We start from the raw sequence: 22,169 nt of genomic DNA, 5'->3' as shown, positions 1-22,169 counted from the left end.
GGAACCTTGCGGGACTTCTGAGGTTATGTGAAAGCACTTCCGACCCACCTCTGTGTCATAGACTAATACCCGATTCTGGAAGTAACTTCCGAGAATCTTGTACAGGTACTTGGGTATCCCCAGACGCAGGAGCGCATCAGCAATAGCCGCCCAACTGGCACTATTAAATGCGTTCCTTACATCCAGAGTCACTACTGCGCAGTAGCGAATACCCCTCCTCTTACGCTGGAGTGCTATCTCAGCGGTTTTCTTAACCGTCAGAATAGCGTCTACGGTGGACCTCCCTTTCCGGAAGCCAAACTGGTTGCTTGAGAGACCATTTACACCCTCGGTGTACCTCGACAGTCTGTTGAGGATGATCTTCTCGAGCACTTTCCCCACCGTGTCAATCAAGCATATTGGTTTATACGCCGACGGGTCACCGGGTGGTTTCCCCGCCTTTGGCAATAGTACCAGGCTCTGCCTCTTCCACGCATCTGGAAATACTCCCTCGTCCAGGCATATCTGCATAGCAGATCTGAACATTATTATTATTATCTTTATTAAGGAGATTTTCAGCCCTATGGCTGGTTCATCTCCGTTGATCTGAACATACCGGGAGCCTCCAAGATTGCGACTTTGAGGGCCAGGTTTGGAACTCCGTCCGGACCTGGTGCCTTCCCCATGCTTAGGGATTTTGCAATCCCTACAAGTTCCTCATCGGTTACTCTATCCTCATCGCCAACCCCAATCCCCGGCTGTCCTACAAAAGGAGGCCATGGGCTAGGGTTGTGGCGCGGAAAGAGCCCCTCGATGATCCCCTCCAGCATCTGTGGAGATTGCTCCGTAGGAGCAATTGCACCTCTTGTCTTCGCCATTACGATCCTGTAGGCATCACCCCACAGGTTCGCGTTGGCACTCTGACAGAGTCCCTCGAAGCAGGCCTTTTTGCTTGCCCTTATCTCGGACTTCAGCGTGACTTTGGCAGCGGTGAACACCGCCCGTCGTTCTTCACGCTCCTGCTCGGTACGTGCTCGCTGCATCCGTCTCCTGGCCCGTAGGCAGGCACGGCGCAGGTTCGCAATAGCTTGAGTCCACCAGTACGTCGGTGGTCTCGCATTCCTAGGGTGGACTTTTCTAGGCATGGTCGCATCACATGCACGCGTAAGCACCGCTACCAATTCGTCCCCGCTTAGGCCGAGTAGGTTACGCTCACGGCGGAGCGCCTCCCTAATTACTTCATCATTGAAGTACGATGTCTTCCACCTACGAGGGCTTGGCCTTGACCTAGCCGCTTCCTCAACCCGCTGCCTGCTGTTGTTGTAGTCGATACTGTAGCGAACCGCCAGGTGGTCGCTGTGAAGGTAGGCATTGTCTACCCTCCAGTTCGAACTACTCGTTAGGCCAGGACTACAAAAAGTTACGTTGATAATCGACTCCACTCCGTTACGGCTGAAGGTACTTTTGGTACCAACATTAGCCAGATCGACATCTAGCACGGCCATTGCCTCTAGCAGGATTTGACCTAGCTGGTTCGTGTTACGGCTTCCCCATTCCACGGCCCAGGCATTGAAGTCACCCGCTATTACTACTGGCCTTCGCCCTGTCAGCGCGGTCGTCATACAGTCCAGCATCTGCGTGAACCGCTCGGTCGACCAACTCGGAGGCACATAGCAGCTACAAAAGAGGACCCCGTTTACCTTGGCGATCACGAAGCCCTCGTAGGTAGTAGACACCAACTGCTGGGCAGGGTATTTACCCGTTGTCCATATCGCCGCCATTTTTCCGGATCCATCCACGACCCAGCTGCCGTTGCCGGTGGGTACTCGGTATGGGTCCGATATGATGGCGATGTTCATCCCCCACTCAGCAATTGACTGATACAGCAGTTGCTGAGCTGCGTCACAGTGGTTCAGGTTCAGCTGCGTTACCTGCACTGTGACTTTTCGTTAATGGCTCGTTTGAAGGTGGGCACCTTGAGCCTCCCGTTGGGTGATTGTTGTTCACGGACTTGCCGGAACAAATCAAGCACTTGGGAGGGTTCTTGCAGCCTAGTGCCTTATGACCTTCCTCACCACAACGCCTGCACAACTTGGTCCTATCAGGGCCTTTACAGCCCCAGGACTTGTGTCCAGGTTCCCTGCACCTAAAGCAGATCACCGGTTGCTCATGTATGTTCAGTGAACATACTGACCAACCAACCTTGATCTTACCTACCTTAGCGGACTTATTTGCGCCACAGGTAGGTGTACTAAGGCCACCTGAGTAACTGTCGGACCTTTCCGTAGCTGAACGGCGGCGGTGGGCACCTGAACTTCACACTGTTGCCGCAGTGCCGTGACGAGCTCTTCTGCGTTGGTGATCTCGTCAAGGTTCATCACCTTCAGAGTCGCTGACTGCGTCAGAGCCCTCACTTCAACACCAGCGCCAAGGACCTCTTCCGCCAAACTTTTGTAGGCGGCGCCCTTGCACTCCTTGTCGCGCTTAAGCTCGAGGATCATTTCACCTGTACGAGTGCGTCTGACACTGCGTACGTCGGCTCCTAGATCTGCGAGCTTCGCGTCACTGCGCATCGCCTTCAGGACTTCCGAGTACTTGGACTCTTCCATCTTGATGATGATCGCATAACCCTTTTCGCGCTTGGCACCTACCCTCCTACCTTTCTTAGGTCTGGTATCCCTGCGCTCCTGAACCTGCTGAAGAACCTCCTGCTTCTTCTTCTTCTTCTTCCTGTTCACTATGGTTGTCCAGGGGGCGTCCCCCCCCTGATCCGCCCTAACCTGTGGTGATTGAGGGCCTCTCAAAGGTGGCAACCCCCTGTTCCCATCACTCCGTGAGGGGCCGGCCTTTTCGGACCCACCCTTCTCGGCTTTCCGGGACGCCTGGCTGGGGTCCGATTTTCCGGCACTTCTGCCGGTTTTCGGGGTCAATATCCGCCTGGCCTTGCGAGCGCCACCGGGTAGCTCCTCCCCTGACGGCTGCCTCGCACGCTTCTGCGATTGCTTGTTGTAAGCATTCGCTTCCGCGCTTTTGGGGCTACCCGCGAAGACGAAGGGCTCCGTCTGGGTAGACTTCGGCACCTTCAATTCCACGGGCTCTGCCGCAGCCACAGTCACCATGGGTTCAGCATGGTTCTGCTTGGCCGCCAAGATTGACTTACGAAGTCTAAACAGGGCCTGCTTGAGGTCCTTGCTGATGTTAGACTTCGAGGACGCAAAGTCAATTATGGAGTCGAGCTGCTGTGCAGCCACTTCCATCGCATAGAGCCCATCTCTACTTTTATTGATGGCCCTCATCAACCACGCTCCATCCATAACCTCACCCGATGCGTTAGCCGGGGATGAAATATGGTTTCCAGCACTGGCACTACGTGCACTGCTGCCTCCTCCTGCTTCAACTCTCCTCAACGGAGATCTAGCTAGCCCACTTCTTGCGAAGGGGTTCGCTTCCCTACTACTGCTACTGACTGCACTACTACTATTGTTTAGATTAGAAATTGTACTCATTATTGAATCCCACGAGTAGCACGGGAAAAGAGGTCCACCACGCCAGAGCCCTGCATTAACGCGGTAAGGGACAAAGTACTGTGAGGGGTGCCCAGGTGCCCTACAGGCTCCGTTAATGGCCGAACATCTTTTTCACCCCTTCGACCATTCATTCCTCAGCACGGTTTTTCGCTTGACACCTTGAATTGGGGTTACCCCGTTTGGTGGACTCTTACCACCGGAACAGGTCATCCGTAGTTCTATTCTATAAGCCAGAAACTACACAGCAACTGGAAGTCCTCTAGCATCAGCGAAGGTTACATGCATTATTACTGGTAACGGAATTAAGGCTTTCTGCTCCAATGACGGGTCGGCAGAAGTCTTCTTCGTCGATCTTAGTCTAGTAGTCGTCTAGAAGAATTTACGCTTCATTCTCAACATACTGATTTGTTCGCTTACCGGTTTCCACCGATTAGCTCGCTTCATCTGCTCCCCAATCATCCCAATCTATGTTCTGCTCTGCCGCCGCTGCTTTAATAGATGTGTACTTGAATGCAATGTTGACGATGGGATCCACCCCTTGGAATTCACGTTCTTTGGTTTTCGACCAGCGTACTTATTTCCTAGATAGCTGACACGTTCAAGCACTGTGGTAGCTGGTAGGTGGATAGATCACAACTATTTTTTATATGAAAATGAAAGTACCCTTCAAGTCTTCGTAAAATACCATTCTTCTAAAATCATCCTCTAAAAATAGAAACGTTTCATGTGAAATGTTTCTCATACAAAGAGGAGTGCCCGGAATAAAAAGCTGTCCGCAATATGAATCAAAACGCTATAAGCAAGTTAATTTTTTGTGCAACTAGCGCCATTTTAGGACTGTGTTCCATACTAATCATCACTTATAACTGAACGGAGATATAAGTGATTTGCACACTAGCGCCATCTTGTGAGTGTTTTTCGCACTATGAAGTTTTTTGGCAAATAAATCTCATGTATTTAAATACATATGTCGTAGACACCAATTTGGGATCTCATCACTGGACTGAGATATAAACAAATAAAATATTTGACAACTTGCGCCATCTTGTTGTCGCCATCCAAACTAATAAGGTGTTGGGCGGAATTGTGCAACTTTTCCCCAAATGCCGTTTCCCCGAATATTATTTCCCCAAAAGATAGTTCTCCAAATAACCCTCTTCCCCGAACAAGCCGTTTCCTCAAAAAGTGATTCAGGTCAAGAAAAGGCAAGAATTGCCTTTAGTGACAGCGTGGTGTACTAGAAAGATCGATAAACGATCAAAAGAAGGTGATGTTTGATCAGTCTCAACTAAAACATACTTACAAAGATAACGAGGTCGGTGCAACTCTTAAGATCCGCCGATCAGTTTGTTTACCACCATGAAATGTATACGTATGAAGTTGTCACATTTCTGAGTGCTAAAGACTTTTCGGCGAAATTGGCTATTCGGTGGAACTGTGTATTCGGGGAACCGGCATTCGAGGAACTGGCGTTCGGAGAAACGACATTCAGAGAATTGACATTCTGGTAAAATTAGCGCCACCGTTGGCTAGAAAGGCGCCGTCTTGGAGATATTTTCTGAACTAAAAAGGTAGAATGTGAATATTTCTTATTCAGTTGTTAAACTCGAAAGACACCAATTTTTGTACCTCATAACTTGATTCAGACATAAGCAAATAAAATATTAGCAAACAAGCGCTATCTTGTGAGTGTTTTCAGAACTAATCAGTTTTTTGGCGGATTGAGCTCATTTAGTTGAACAAGTTGGTCGAAGACACCAATTTTGTATCTCATCATTGGACTGAGATATGAATAAATAAAATGTTGGATCACTAGCGCCATCTTGTGAGTGTTTTAAGAACTAATAAGGTTGTTCCATATATTTCTTCTACATGCGACATTTGTTGGCGTCTGTGCGCCACCACAGATCTAGAGAACCTGACAACCTGAATAGGTCACCACCAGCGAGTGACCGAAGAGTAAAAACGGATGTCTGGTTCTCTAGATTCGTGCTCTCGATAATTCCAGATTTAGCTGTGATATATCTTCACCTTAAGCCATCCATCTCCACTCGGAATGATCATACCTATATTTTTGGAATGATCAGTCCAAACAATTTTGAGCAAATTTTCTTTATGTAATACTGTTTTAGTTTATAAACTGTTGCAATAAAAGTTAATTGACGATTCGGATATAAGCATAAATGTTGAATATTTCAATAGCCATCCAAACAATAATTCGCATGTAAATTAAATGAATTATTTCAGGAAATAGCTTTCGATATACCTTTGAATGCAAATTTTCCAAAAATCTATAAAGGAAAAATGTCTCGTGATATTGCGAAACATATGTAAGAGCGCAGTGAAAACAACCATCATTTCGTAAGGTGAGATAGATCTAATGAAATAAAAAAAAATAGGAATAAATTTGCCATCCTGCAAGTTGTTGCAAGTCCTGAACATATGCAACAGCTCGAGCTGATTACTTTTTTATAATGATTCTGGAAAGAATCTTAGACTAAAAAAATGAGTTACAATGTGAAATATTGTTTGCAGATTTTCCTTCGATTCTACACTATTTAAAAGATAACCCTTCTGAGTAATCCTTTAATAAGTGTTCCGAATATTTACCAGTTGATCTCAAACTGCTTTATGATACATGTAGTGTTAAATATGTTCTCACATCACATAATTCTATTTATTTGAATATTTTGTTGAACCTTCAACTATCCTCGTGGTACTTTCTGAGAATTTTGTCAACAAATGCTTAGAGAAGTCTTATAAATCGGGTTTTGTCTGCATTGTTTTTTATGGTAAATCAGATTTTGGAGTTCATAGGAATCCGTGGACCACAAATTTTGAATGGACGAAAATCCAACTGGTTCATTAATATTTGTTTTATCAATATGCTACATGTAAGCTGTTCGTTAACATATTATTTATTACAAACGTCTACTAAGAGGCGAATGAACCCTTCTGGTTTAAAACCTCTCTAATAAACGCAAAAAAAACAAACGTCTGTAATAGATACGGTGATGACAAATATTGTTATCATTTGGTCATCATCAATAACAAATTATCAAAATGATTACAACGATAATGATACAAGATTTCTAAGTGCTATCATCCTGGTATTCCCCTTTGCTTGGGAATACGTTTATTTTTTGTCACGTCTATGTATTGATCCACAGTGAATTTATTAGCATTAGCCTACACTACAAACCGCAACTCTACCTAGTTACACCAATTCGCTGTTTGTCCCTGAGGAACCATAATTACTAGTTGCAAAATCTGATAGCATTATAAATTTGCAATTTTTAGTGCATATGGTTTATGACGGGTGCATTAACTGATTTATAATAAATTGTCAACTAGCATTTAATTAGTGTTTATTTACAATCCTTTATTAATTCACATTTTTTTCTCTCATTTATTCCACTCATGACAGCACAATTACTATCTCATTATTAATTCTACTTATATACAACAGTTAGTGTATAAAATCACATTAGCATACGCTGGTAATGAGCCGCGTATTAATCCATGGGTGAAAAGTCACTCAATCACACATACACATCATTCCCCCTCCCACACATTTCGCACATATCATACAATTATACAATCACACTAATCCTTCCGGGTGGTCTCGCTCCATAAGAAGGCAAACAATGAAGCCAGGATATGAATTCATTGGTGGCTAATGAGCGGGCTAATCTCTCTCCTCGATGGGGCTTGCAATATCTACACTAGGGTGGTTCAGACTGCAAAAAAGTTTGGAAATTCCTCCTTCCATATAGTCTTTACAGTACTTCATGATGGAAATAGGGTTCTGTCAATTTTTCAACCGTTCCGGTGAGGATTTAATGTGGTTCGAAGACGATGAAGTTTTATATGAAAAGTAAAATAATTTACGTATAAGCACAATTCAATCGTATCAACCTAATTTCTTCATGATAATTGTCATATTACCGTACATTTTCCTTGAGCCACCTTTAAATCACTACCCAAAATTCTTAAAATATCACAGAACACTATTTTATCGTAGAGATTGTGAGGAAGATATGTGAAAATGGGTTTTAAAACTTTTTACCGTTTTGTCTCGAAATCCGAACAAGACTCATATTTTGAACAGTAGCTATATCAAATGTAGGAATTGATATTTTCACTAATTTTAAATGTAGAGGACTTGGATTATAGCACAATTGATCATTCTGTGAAGAAATTTAAGTAGTTTTCTTGAAAAATCATTATAAAATAGAAGAGTTCTTGGAATATGAGTCATGTTCGTAATTTGAAACAAAACAATATAATATGAACCGCCCTAATCTGCACTTTGAATGAGGATAGCATCGTCGTCGGGTGATGTATGGCTCCAATCTGGATGATGACTGTAATGCCGTAATGCCGATGCGATGACCTCTCCGAAGTGTGCTACGAATACGGAAGCTCGAAGAACAAGAAGAAATCTCATTCGCGGTATTGCTGCCCCACAGTGTGTCTTCCTCTGACTTCCGCCGGCGTCTCCGTCCAGCCTCATTTAAGCTGGACCACATTGGTGAGTTTGAGCAACTTTTTCGAACTGTACGGGCAGCTTGGCCACAGGTGCGAGCAGCCCATCGGGGTAACCAAACTGTCTCCGGCGTCTCGCAACAGTTGACCCATGTGCGCCGCAAAGTGCCATTTGGTTGGGCTAACTGCCATCGTCAGTGATAGCGTGGTGGACCTGCAATAGGGGAGCGAGAGAAGTGGACAACGATTAGTGTGGTTGGCGTTTCGAGGGCATTAGGAACGTGAAAACCGCAGGTTGATACACATAGAGGTGTATGGACGAAGAACAATTTTAGACCTTCGCAAAGAGGTAGTTGAATGCATACATTCTGGCGTTTGGCTAAGACATTCCTTTTCTGGTCAACGAAAGACGGATGAATGTAGAACAAAATGTTACAAAATTATATTCGTATATTTATATATTATTCGGGTATGGTCTCATCCACTGGTGTACTAAACCAACTCGGCCGAAAAATGTTGACACTAGAGCGGGTCCAGATCACGTGGTGACCATACGGTAGCGTGCCCCGCTCAAGTGTCACAATTCTCAGTCCGAGTGAATTTAGTACATCGGTTGATTAGACCATATTCGTCTAGCTGTCAAACGAAGTGCCGTAATCCGGGGTAACATTGATCAGTTTTTAGGATATTTCTGAAATATTTCATCCAAAAGTGTAAATGTTATGAGTTTTATATTTTTAAAACAAGTATTACAAAAATGTTTTATGTGAATTTTTCAATTAGCTGATATGGGGTAACAGTGATCATCCATGTAAACAACGTTCGGTAATATTGAAAATGTCATTACTTACATAAATCATGGCCCTGAAGCCGAATATGATGTCCAAATGTCCATTGAAATCATTGTTTCGCAAACTTTGACAAATTTACGCATAAAATTAACGCAATTTTTGCAAAAATCTTAATTTTTAATTGCTTATAAGTATAAGAAAGAGAAGCAACATTCAATTATTGTGCTAAATATCTCTAAAAAAAATTCAACAATAATTACGACAATTAACGTTCATTTATTGCAGGTTACATTGATATTTGTGTTTCAATAGAAAGAAATAAAATCGTGTGGTGTGGTGATCAATTTCACCCTACTGATCATTTTCACCCGAAATTACGGTGTCAACTTAAGTTAAAAACCGCATTTTCCTTGTTTCTTTCATTTGCAGATCTCTGCAACTTTGGTAGTGTCATTCAAATCCATGCAAAACATCGTTTCGAAAAGTTGAAAATTTTTACTAGAATAAAACTTCATTGTAACAAAACCTTAATTTTTATTGGTCGAATATTAATATGAGAGAGAAGCACCATTCAAATATTGAAAATATTCCATCGATAAATATTGATTCGATCTTCCTACTAGAAGAGACATTACCCTGAAAAATATTACTTTTATCAAATCGTTCCGACACACTGTGTTGACCAGTTGTCTTCGTACACGCGTTCAAGTTAAACCAGGCGTTTTTCCGAGTTTTTCGCGATCGCAACGCGTGTGAATCTGTGGATACGGTGGTGAAGAAGAAGAGGATAATGAAGGTTTGGTAAAAATCGGTGTTAAACCGGCCGAAAACTGCGAAAAAAGTGACACCCACGTGCTTCGAAACGGCCAAACAAATCGCTGTCAGCCATTTCTAGAAAGATTCGCGAATTAGGCGAAACTGACAAAATGTACACAATTTAAAAAACTATAGCGGTGAAATTGTAGCTTGATTGTCTATTCACTGCACTTGAACTTTTCCCCTTTCGATATTTTAACTATTCAAAAAACGCAAATTTGTAGAAGACGAAACTTCACTTCATGCCAAACCACACATTGTATTGATTACGCCTGTGTTTTTGTTTATCAAAGTGATGGGCGCATCTGAAATCGAAATCAAAACTCGGCGAGAGTAAACGGCGACACTGCAAACAAAAAATAAACAAGGCGTACATGGCGGGCTTAATTTAAACCAGAATGAAAACACGGCGCAAAAGTAATAGGCGACACTGAAAATATTATCGATTACAGGCTCATAACATTGGGCGATACAGGCATTCTTGAGTGCGTTTAAGGCAAAACCTTATAATATTTTTTTATTACGAAATAGCTAGGAAAATTTAAGGAGATGTGTGTTGTATTGATGAGGATTTTGAAACTAGTTTTATGAAATGTGTATTAAAGTGAAATAGTTAAAGTTGGAGTATATTTTCTCCAATTGGGAATTAAAATTTCACATGATAATTTCATTGGTTATTTTCTCATTGTTATTGATTTGCCAGATAGGCCCTTATCGCGAATCCCTCTCGATTTGTTCTCATACAGCATTCGGTGGTGCACAGTGTGCTTGAATTTTTTTTTGTTGAAAAAAAAAGTGTCGAAAGTTTGGGAAATAGTTGGAATTGAGAAAGTGAGCGATTCTCATCAGGGGTTCACTACAGTAGTGTCCAGTAGTGTCTACAGTGCGGCACACAATTTTGGGAACGCCTGAGCATCTACGAATGCTTCAGCTACGGGCACACTCGTGTTCGTTGCCCTGGACCGCAACGCTGCGTCAATTGTTCGCAGAACTTCCACGGGGAAGAATGCGGTGAAGCCCCGTCGTGCCGTAATTGCAAGGGTGATCATCGGTCAACCAATCGTCAGTGCCCAGTGTATAAAAAAGAGGTTGAAGTGATCAAGGTTAAAGTGAGTGAAAACCTGAATTTCCCCGAAGCGAGAAAACGAGTGGAGCAACAATCAGGTAATTACGCCCAAGTAGCCTTATTGATTGATTGACTGATTGATTTATGATTAAGTTGATCGGAGTATTTGTCATTTGATGACTCTCCATAGTATTAACTCCAATTTGTCAAAAATGTCGAATGTGACTGTTTTGCAATTATGGGCAGTATATGGGCATATCCTTTTTCGAGATATTGGAGGATTTGAAGCCAAGCATTCCCGTACAAGGCAAGATCCTTGCTTAGCTTACTTTCAAGTGCACGAAGTCGTCAAGAAGCCATACCAAAAGGTCTTCCAAAGTAGATCCGTCTCGTACCCTGTTGCAACTCTATGTGTGGTTGTTTCCAATAACATCCTGCCAATTTTATCTTCCTAGGATTCCAAGATCCTCTGGGGGCTTGTGACGCCCGCGTCCTCAATGCTAAAGAAGTTTCTCACGAGATCATGTAGTTCTCGATCCGGATTGGTCCATCATCCAAAATTAAACCCAATGTCTGCAAACAACCGTAGATACTCTACCCAAGACGGCGTTTGGCTGAGATTGGGTTCTTACATCCACCTTCTTTGACTTTCAGTGGTACTGTGAGTTTCAAATTGTCAAGACCTATAAGGATCTTTGGTGATTACTACTTACTTATTTGGCTTTACATCAATTATCTTGATAAAGCCTCGCCAACAATATTTCACCAATTCACTCGGTTCATGGCCGCTTCTCTCCATCCTGGACTGTGATCCACGCTCTCCAGATCCTGGTGCACCTGGTCAATCCACCTAGCTCGCTGCGCCCCACGCCTTCTTGTTTTGATCGGATTCGTAGCGAACACCATCTTTACAGGGTTGTTGTCCGGCATTCTTGCAACATGCCCTGCCCAGCGTATCCTTCTAGCTTCACGATACTGGGTTCGCCGTAGAGTTGTGCGAGCTCGTAGTTCATCCTCCGCCGTAACACGCCGTTCTCCTACACGCCGTCGAAGATCGTCCTTAGCACTCGGCATTCGAAAACCCCAAGAGCTTGCAAGTCCTCTTTGAGCATCGTCCACGTTTCATGCCCATAGAGAACTACCGGTCTTATGAGCGTTTTGTACATCGTGCATTTGGTGCGGGGTGAATCTCCGTCGCCCTGTCGTAGTCCACGCTGAGACTCGAACGAACTGGAGTGTTCGCCCGAGATTTTCACGCATTTTTGCACACCGTCCATCATTGCTCTGATCAATCTTGTGAGCTTCCCGGGAAAGCTGTTCTCGTCCATGATTTTTCATAGCTCTACGCGGTATGCCGCCTTACTTACTTACTTATTTGGCTTTACATCAATTATCTTGATAAAGCCTCGCCAACAATATTTCGCCAATTCCCTCGGTTCATGGCCGCTTCTCTCCATCCTCGACTGTGACCCACGCTCTCCAGGTCCTGGTGTACCTGGTCAATCCACCTAGCTCGCTGCGCCCCACGCCTTCTTGTTCCGACCGGATTCGTGGCGAACACCATCTTTACAGGGTTGTTGTCCGGCATTCTTGCAACATGCCCTGCCCAGCGTATCCTTCCAGCTTTAGCTACCTTCACGATACTGGGTTCGCCGTAGAGTTGAGCGAGCTCGTGGTTCATCCTTCGCCGCCACACGCCGTTTTCCTGCATGCCGCCGAAGATCGTCCTTAGCACTCGGCGTTCGAAAACCCCAAGAGCTTGCAAGTCCTCCTCGAGCATAGTCCACGCCTCATGCCCATAGAGGACTACCGGTCTTATGAGCGTTTTGTACATCGTGCATTTGGTGCGGGGTGAATCTTTCTTGACCGCAGTTTCTTCTGGAGCCCATAGTAGGCACGACTTCCGCTGATGATGCGCCTTCGTATATCCCGACTAACATTGTTGTCAGCCGTCAACAAGGATCCGAGGTAGACGAACTCGTCCACCACCTCGAAGGTATCCCCGTCTATCGTAACACTGCTTCCTAGGCGGGCCCTGTCGCGCTCAGTTCCGCCAACCAGTATGTACTTTGTTTTCGACGCATTCACCATTAGCCCGACTCTTGTTGCTTCGCGTTTCAGGCGGGTGAACAAATCTGCCACCGTTTCAAATTTTCTCCCAATAATATCCATGTCGTCCGCGAAGCAAACAAATTGTCCGGATCTCGTGAAAATCGTGCCTCGACTGTTAAGTCCGGCTCTCCGCATGACACCTTCAAGCGCAATATTAAACAACAGGCACGAAAGTCCGTCGCCCTGTCGTAGTCCCCGCCGAGACTCGAACGAACTGGAGTGTTCGCCCGAGATCTTCACGCAGTTTTGCACACCGTCCATCGTTGCTCTGATCAATCTTGTGATCTTCCCGGGAAAGCTGTTCTCGTCCATGATTTTCCATAGCTCTATGCGGTCGATACTATCGTATGCCGCCTTGAAATCGATGAACAAATGGTGCGTAGGGACCTGGTACTCACGGCATTTCTGGAGGATTTGCCGCACGGAAAAGATCTGGTCCGTTGTCGAGCGGCCGTCGATGAAACCTGCTTGATAACTTCCCACGAACTCGTTTGCTATATGTGATAGACGACGGAAGAGAATCTGGGATAGCACTTTATAGGCGGCGTTTAGGATGGTGATTGCACGATAATTTTCACACTCCAGTTTGTCGCCCTTTTTGTAGATAGGGCATATAACGCCTTGCTTCCACTCCTCCGGTAGCTGTTCCGTTTCCCAGATTCTGACTATCAGCCGATGCAGACAAGCGGCCAACCTGTCCGGGCCCATCTTGATGAGTTCGGCTCCGATACCATCCTTGCCAGCGGCTTTGTTGTTCTTGAGCTGTTGAATGGCATCCTTAACTTCCCCCATCGTGGGAGCTGGTTGATTTCCGCTGTCCGCTGTGCTGACGTAGCCATCGCCTTCGCTGTCCTGACCTTCTGTGCCTGTGTTCTCTGCGCCATTCAGGTGTTCGTCGTAGTGCTGCTTCCACCTTTCGATCACCTCGCGTCCGTCCGTCAAGATGCTCCCATCCTTATCCCGGCACATCTCAGCTCGCGACACGAAGCCTTTGCGGGATGTGTTGAGCTTCTGATAGAACTTCCGCGTTTCTTGAGAACGGTACAGCAACTCCATCTCTTGGCATTCCACCTCTTCCAGGCGGCGCTTTTTGTCCCGGAATAGGCGGGTTTGCTGTTTCCGCTTCAGTCTGTATCGTTCCACGTTTTGCCGCGTACCATGCTGCAGCATTGCAGCCCGCGCTGCATTCTTCTCCTCTAAAACCTCCTGGCACTCCTCGTCGAACCAATCGTTTCTTGAGCTCCGTTCCACATATCCGACAACGCTTTCGGCAGCGTCGTTAATGGCTGCTTTGACTGTCCTCCAGCAGTCCTCAAGAGCGGCCCTATCGAGCTCGCCCTCATCCAGCAACGCTGCCTCAAGATGCTGCGCGTACGCATTGGCGACATCCGGTTGTTTCAGCCGCTCGAGATTGTACCGGGGCGGGCGTCGGTACCGTACATTGTTGATGACGGATAGTTTTGGGCGCAGTTTCACCATCACCAGGTAGTGGTCGGAGTCAATGTTGGCGCCACGATAGGTTCTGACGTTGGTTATGTCGGAGAAATGCCGCCTTGAAATCGATGAATAAATGGTGCGTAGGGACCTGGTACTGAGAGATTTAGTTCCACGTACGGAGTTTCCAATCGCTAGTCCATTTTCGTCGCTGTGGTCTTCGCCGATTGTTCCGGTCCGTATTCTCTCGTTGACGTTTTTTTTTCAGTGTCGGGGACATATTACCACTTATTACCATTTATTTCCTGTGCTGATGTATTTTAACGGTTGGCTTGCAGGGCCTGACACCAACCCCCTAGTTTTCTGGAGGACCATTCCCCCTAAATGTTTGGAGAGCCATAGTGCGCAGTTTAGCTTAGAGTCCTTCTCTGGCACTCGGTCGATGATCAGCCGCCCCTGGTATGGGGAACAGACACTGTTGTGAGCCGCTCCTAACATGGAGTACAGACGCTCCAGGTTTGCAAAAGCATAAGCAAAAGCAAACCCCCCCCCCCATCCCTATCAGCATACGACTAAAGTTCCCACCGGGGGTTGGTTACCCGATCTTCTCCAAGGTTACTCGTACCCCGGCCAGTACCACGAGGAGGTAGAGATAGGAGTTGCTGGGCAAGAGGCTAAGGACCGCACAAAGGGGTCTATTTTATTCCTGCAGGTACGCGAGGTACCAATGGTACACCATGCCCAGTCATTTACCGTGCCATCTTTGGTGATACGTTCACATTATCTTGCAGCGGTAGGCCTCGTAAAAACGGATACCTCTTCGCTTGTTCCTCATACCGCATAGACTGCGATGGCAGTACAAGTACACATTTAGTTCGAGCATCTGACAGTTCAAAACGTTTGGTTTATCCTGTTACCGAACTTTCGAAGAAATTCGCTGGGATTTTGCTTCGTTTTTTCTTGATGTTTCCTGTTTATTGTAGTCCCAGGGGTTCTATGGGCCATCGATTCCGAGCTGCTTGACAACGACATCCTCTAATTCTTAGCTGACTGAATATTCGTGATCTAACGCAACGCTAAATAATACATGACAAAAGGTAGAAAGACAAAAGGTCGACCTTCCGAACTTTTGTCTTTCAACCTTTTGCCCATAAACCAACGCTAAAATACGGAGAGCACTACCTCCGTTGTAGAGTGGTACATCCAAGCCAAATTTGGTAGTGATAAATTTAGAAGGCAAGTCCCCACAATAATTTAACTGACAAGATTTCAGCAATCCTAGAATACCAACTCATGGAGATTTCACTGTAGTTTCTTGTTGAATCTTTCTTGACAAGAGAAAAATGATCAGCTTCACCCACTTCCTTGTTTGATATTTTTATAAATATTATTTATCTCATATTGCAACATTTTTATGATTATTGGCTTAATATTCCGTATTACATATATTTACACTGTGACCAAAGAACTGAAGCTTTCAATGATTTATCACAGAATCATATTGATTGATTGCCATATTTTTTCATTGTGAACCTATATGAGTGAACAATCTAAACGGTCCTGACAGCCCATTTATATCAATACTGTACATTTGTATGATGAACATGTGCATTGTATTCTGATTTCATGGGAACATTGTTCTACTCTCAGTAATATTTTAACCGTGAAACGACCGATACGACAACAAATTTAATAAATCAAATTCCGTAACATCAAAACTAGTTTTCAATATGACCTCTAGCTTCGCAAGGGATTACTTTGTAGTTGCGGACATTACAACTAAGGCTAAGGAAGGACGAAACTTGTTCTGGTAGCCGAATCTATGACAAAAAGTCGAAAGAGCAGAAGGTAGAAAGACAAAAGGTCGAAAGGAAAAAATAAGGAACAAAAGTTCGAAAAACTATTTTTAAAGAAGACAAAATTTCCCACCAAGCAAATATTTTTTGTTCCTTGTTTTTAATATATTCCATTTAGATGGCCAAAAGCAGTGCTTCTACCCTATCGCTTAAATGATTTTCAAATCAAAAGCGGTCGAAACTTCTGCCAGCATCAGTACCATCACGCTCGTGCTGTCCATAATGTGCATGCATCTAGTACCTATACGATGCGTCCGGTCTTCTGTTAGCGTCCCATATATCAGTACAAATGGATTAAATTCACATCTGAAATCTCTAAACAGGATATAGGCAGGCATAGAATAACGTACATGAAATACAGTTTTATTATACTTGATACTCGTTGATTTTGACATGTCACATAATTTGAAAATTAAATCGTATCGATTAAAAAGGACAAAGTCATTATTTTGGAATTAGTTGGCATTTGTAATTGAGCAAGTATTCGTTACTGCAGTATGGTAGCACGACAAACAAGCAGGAAGGTGTTGCCATTTGAACTGGACGTCCTTCCTGCTTAATTGAATGTCACACGAGGTCCTCGAATATCAATTTATTATTCATTCGAACTTCTTCTTTAGCATGTGCAACGTTTTACAGAACCTGGCATTGTGACAGCTTGTATGTTGATGTTCTCGAGGTGTAGGTTTTCTGAGTATATCCAAAAAATGTTATTGATTACACCGAATTTGAAGCATGATATCTTAACTGCCTGAATCTGGTAAAGTTATGTAAATGAGATTTTCGAACACAAACTTTGATTAACGAGAATCCAATCTGAAGGTGACTCACCTAGGACTGTATTTTTCTTCATTTTATTTGCAAAATTGATAACCTTAACATATAAAACAATGCAAACGCTGATTATGGATCTTGAGGCTCAATTTAAGTTTCTTTGAAGATACTAAATTTTAGATAAACCTATTAACTAAGAGATGCATGTAAAATTTACTTTTTTTTTCGTTTTCTTCTTCTCCTTGCCATAACGTCCCCACAGGGACAGAGCCTGCGTCTCAGCGAAGTATGCAATGAGTACTTCCACAGCTGAGAGCTTTCTTAGTCAAAGTTGCCACTTTCGCATTCGTATATCGTGTAGCAAATATGATGAAACTTTATGTCAGGGGGTTCAGGAAAACTTTCATTACGAATAAATCCTGGACCGATCGAGAATCGAACCCATATACCTGCAGCGTGGCTTTGGTTTGTAGTCGCGCACGTTACCACTAGACTAAGGAAAGCGACATCATCAAAACGATATAGACCAATAGACAATTTCTCACAAATGATTAATCAATTTTATACTCTTTTGTCTGTTTATCACTAACAAGAAAAAGTTCTACGTCAACGATCTTATGCAAAAAATTATAGAATATCCAATTACAAACTTATATCACTCTTTGCAGCCGTAGGTTAAGCGCCGATCTTTCCTCTGCTTGCATGACCTATTAAAGCGCTATTCCAGCACAATAAACTTTCCTCTCGTTGTCTCAATGAGCAATGAGTCGTGCTTTTTCCCCTGTAAATCCAAATCAGCAAAATCTCCCCCCAGCGGCAACAGTGCAGGGACCTATCTGCGGCGTTAGGTAACAAAGCTAGCACACCGACTCTGTGGTGCCCCCCAAGCTTCTAATGATGACGACAACGACAACGGCGACATAACCACGACAGATGGCCACCACGAGCTTGTTGCATAATGTCCGCGCATACACATGAAAGCTATTTTCAAGATCAGCTGAGTTGAGTCTAAGTGCTTAACTTGGGGCCAAGCGCAGCCAATGGTGTGTGATGGTTGGTGGAGTTCTTCGAGAATTGCCTTCGCCGCTTCGCTGCAGCGCGCTGGGTGTCATTGTTGGTCTGCTGATTCGTTGTCTCGGTGACAGACAGTGGACTTCTTCTTCTCACTGTTATTGGCGTTACGTCTTAATTAGGACAAAACAAGTTCTCTAAAGTCTTTTTTTAAACCGGAATGATAGCTAAAGTATGTTTTTCCGTTTCTCTGAAATCCTGTGCATCAAAGACTTAACGGAATTGCTCAGGTTTTTCCAAATTTTTTTTTCTCAAATTCTTTGATGGAAAATTTTTAGGGATTTCTTCAGGGATCGCGACATTCGAAAGTGTTTGGAATGAAGGTTTAATTGTAAAATTAAAAAACTTAATTTTCCAACAAACATTGTTAGAATAACCCAAAGTTTTCTGTCAAATCGTACACTTCAAGTTAATCATCAGAACTCCAAGTCTGAAAGACTTCCTGTAAGAGCTGGTCTTCCTCAAGGCAGCGTTTTGGGACCAATGGTATACAATATTTTTAAATTTGACTTACCTGAGTTACCTCAGGGATGTCAAAAATCTTTGTTTGCGGATGACACAAAACTCTCAGCCAAAGGACGAAGCCAGAGTGTCATCTGGACTCTCAGCTTGATCTTGCTTTACCTCTACGGCTATCTACGCTCCAAATGATACTATTTTCTTGACAGTCAGTCGCTACCACCCCTGATTAAACCAAACAAGCTAAGCTCATTAAGCTAATTATGAATGCACATACAGTCGGCCTGGCGTCACCGCTTCAAATCAGCTACCTGGTAATACTGGTAAGGTTCACCCAACTGCTGTTCAACCAAAGTGATTATTTGAGTAATTTACACATTGCACAAAAGCTGAAGCTTTTGTTTTTGAATACCTAGCACAGACGAAAAAAACGGTGGAAGCTCGTCCAATTGATACCGAAATTAGGCCATCCATGACCAGGTCACCTCGTCGGCACCGTGTCTGTAGTGACACAGCCAAATGCGAGTCGATATCTACATCCAACTCATTCAACCAATACAAAAGATCTTTGTTTCATCAGTTGGTCGCAATTTCAACGCAACGGTGCATCGATCTGCGATTTCAGTCCGAATTTCCAATTAGTTTCCCATGCGGTTTTTTTTCAGCAAACGTTCAACCTTCGGAAACAACCATTCAGTTTCACCGACCCTACATTTCCCCCCACAAAGGTACGCACCGATACAAACACACATGTGGGTAGATTTTGCATGAACAAGAAACGAAACTAGGAAAATAAAAACGAAAGTTAAAAAACGGTTACTCAACCGTTGCAAATCAGGTACGGGCCCGTGGTTACCTCATAGCCCGCGAATGCCACAAACCATGCATCGAACCGGCGGCGGCCGACGAATGGATGAATGGCTTGCTGATGGCAGAGACTGGCTCACTAGAAGCATCTCACTCGTGAACAGTGTTTCTCAAACGGTGGGACATAATTTTTAAATAAAATATAATATTTCAATTTAATCATTTTTCAGTATTCCAATCAAACATAAAATTAGTTTTATGCATTTCCAAAGCATAATCAGACATTGCAGAATTCTTTCTCATTAGATTTTGAAGCACGATCAAAGCAAGTGAAGAAAAACATACCATATCTATCGGTATATACACTCCCGTGCAAAAGTTTGGGTTCACCCCTTCAAAAACATACAAAAGTGTTTTGTCCATATCTCTGTGATTACAAGTCCAATTCAAACTCTTTAAGCCGCATTCGAAAGGCAAAGAGTTATTCTTACTTCGTATGTATTTTTCCAAAAACATTTTTTTAATTTTGTATACTAAATTTTTACTTAAAGTTGTAACATTTTTCAAAAAACACACTGGAAATTCATATCTAAATTCCTCAGAATTGGGTCGACCAAAATTTTAAATCACCACGAAATTTTGGCAGAAAAATTTGGAAAGTATTCAAAATCAATGAAACAGACAGTCAAGTCATTGTGCAAAAGTTTGGGTTCACCCCTCAGTATGATGCAAATCGTGCAAAAGTTTGGGTTCATCTGAGCCACACGCACATCATTTTTGTCAATATCTCTGCCATTTTTCAACCGATTTTAATAGTTTAAAGCTTTTTTGAGCGCAAATAATGGCGCGTACATGATTGGTTTGAGATTTCACAGATTTAAGTAAGTTCAGGTGAACCCAAACTTTCGCACGATACACCATACTGAGGGGTGAACCCAAACTTTTGCACGATGACTTGACTGGCTGTCATTTATTTTGAATACTTTTCAGAATTTTCCGCAAAAATTTCATAAGTGCTCTTCAAAGAATATAAGATTGCGATTCTAAAGACACCTTGTTTTAAAATTTTGGTCGATCCAATGCTGAGGAAATTAGTAATGTTTTTTAAGTGTGTTTTTTGAAAAATGTCACAATTTTAAGTACATATTTAGTATACAAAGTTCAAAGAATGTTTTAGGAAAAATACATACGAAGTAAGAATAACTCTTTGCCTTTGGAATGCGGCTTAAAGAGTTTGAATTGGACGTGTAATCACAGAGATATGGACTGAACACTTTTGCATGTTTTTTAGGGGATGAACCCAAACTTATGCACGGGAGTGTAATAGGCAATGTTTCGCAAGTTCTAACAAGCTTGAAATCTGATGTTATATCAGCCATGTTATATCAGCAAACGAGAGCCTAAAAAAGAGAGAAAAAAAAGCTCATTTAACTCGCTAGGTGTTTTATTTTACAGGCGTGATAAACAATTCCAAAACATCCGATAGCAATAGTGCCCCCGGATAAGAGCTTGTTTAGATGGGTTTTTATCATACACCGTTATCCTCCCGATCAAATCAGAGCTGTAGCAGACGATGATAAACAGATTCTTGTATGATACAGATCATGATATTTACAGAGAGCGATAAGTGAGAGATATTCTCAATTTTCTCAGAATACATCCCCTGAGTATCACACAATAAAACTGCTTTGAGACGCATTCACATTGTATTGAAATCCTATAACTGCAATACTTAGTCTTGTGGTAAAGTCTGTCGCTACAGAACAAAGTCATGCTGAAGGTTTTTGGGTTCGTTTTTCTTCCCAGGGAATAGGGAATCATTGCACCTGTCACGCGTATATATACATAAAATAAGTGTATCTTTGAACATTTCTGGATCAGTCACATGTAAGCCCTTGCAAATCAAACATTACAAACTGGCTAGTAGTGTGGGACAAAATTTAGATTCTCGCTCCAGTCCAGTCCATTGATCGGAATGTTCCTCCTAGTAAGAATTTCAAATGATCATTTATCGATGGAATATTTTCAATGCATGAATGGTGCTTCTTTTTAAAATATTCATAAGCTAATATTTTTTTTTTAAATCAAGTTTCGTTCATGCGTAAATTTTTATTTATTTTTAAACAATGATTTCCATGATTATGGATGACACTTCCCAACATGCATGTCTCACATGAGTTCTGCAATGATGGGAGCAAGGAAAATGTTGTTTTTACAAATAATAGCATCGCCAAAAACGACTCCGTTGTCAACATTTTCATATGTATTTTCAATTCAGCAACATTGATGAATTACTATAAAGAATGCAGAGTTTTCTTAGGGAATTGCCTATCTGTAGGCGTATACCGCAGTTCAAGGTATTTTTATTTTTAAAATAACTTAAAAAGTGAATGACTTGTAAGGGTTTGGCCTTCATATTCGACTTCAGGAGATATGATTTTAGTAAGTAACGTCATTTTCAATACTACCGATCATTATTTTCTTGGGTGATCAATGTTACTCCATATCAGCTGAATCAATAAATCTCACAAAACATTTTTATTTTAAAACTTGCTTAAATCTTTCAGAAAACAAAATAAAATACACAGTCATGAGCGGTGGATGCCAGTGCATGTTTTAAAAATATAAAACTTGCAACATTTGCACTTTTAAATGAAATGTTTAATGAATATCTAAAAAACTGATGAATGTTACCCAGGATTACGATACATTTCATTTCATCCCGTAAACTTGTACAAAATAAGTCGGATCAATCCGTAGCAGCTGTCAAATAAATTTTGTAATCATAAATTAAGTCGCATTAGAGTACAGACAAATTCGTAAGAAAATCTACACACTCGCATTGTATGGCATGTTTCATCATATAAAACACGCACGTATATCGCTTCCACTTTTGTACGTATAAGGCCTTTTCGCGACATCGTAGACGAGAAAATTTGCACATACATATAAGCTTTACATAACGCACACATTCTGGTTGCCTGGGTCA

General features: G+C 42.8%; 2 protein-coding genes across 2 annotated transcripts in view; one reads left to right on the top strand and one right to left on the bottom strand.

Annotated features, from left to right (window-relative positions):
* The window catches only part of LOC5578284 (pikachurin), a 783,038-nt gene that overhangs the window by 319,650 nt on the left and 441,219 nt on the right, over positions 1-22,169 (top strand). The window lies entirely within an intron of this gene.
* Positions 7,587-22,169, bottom strand: part of LOC5567864 — a 41,555-nt gene continuing 26,972 nt past the window's right edge. Inside the window, exon 3 of the mRNA XM_001651836.2 lies at positions 7,587-8,208. Within this exon, the coding sequence (XP_001651886.1) occupies positions 8,019-8,208 (190 nt within the window). The 3' untranslated portion in view covers positions 7,587-8,018. The remainder of the gene's footprint in view (positions 8,209-22,169) is intronic.

This window comes from Aedes aegypti, chromosome 2, assembly GCF_002204515.2.
Source record: "Aedes aegypti strain LVP_AGWG chromosome 2, AaegL5.0 Primary Assembly, whole genome shotgun sequence".
Lineage (NCBI taxonomy): Eukaryota > Metazoa > Arthropoda > Insecta > Diptera > Culicidae > Aedes > Aedes aegypti.
This window is presented reverse-complemented; position numbering and strand designations above follow the sequence as displayed.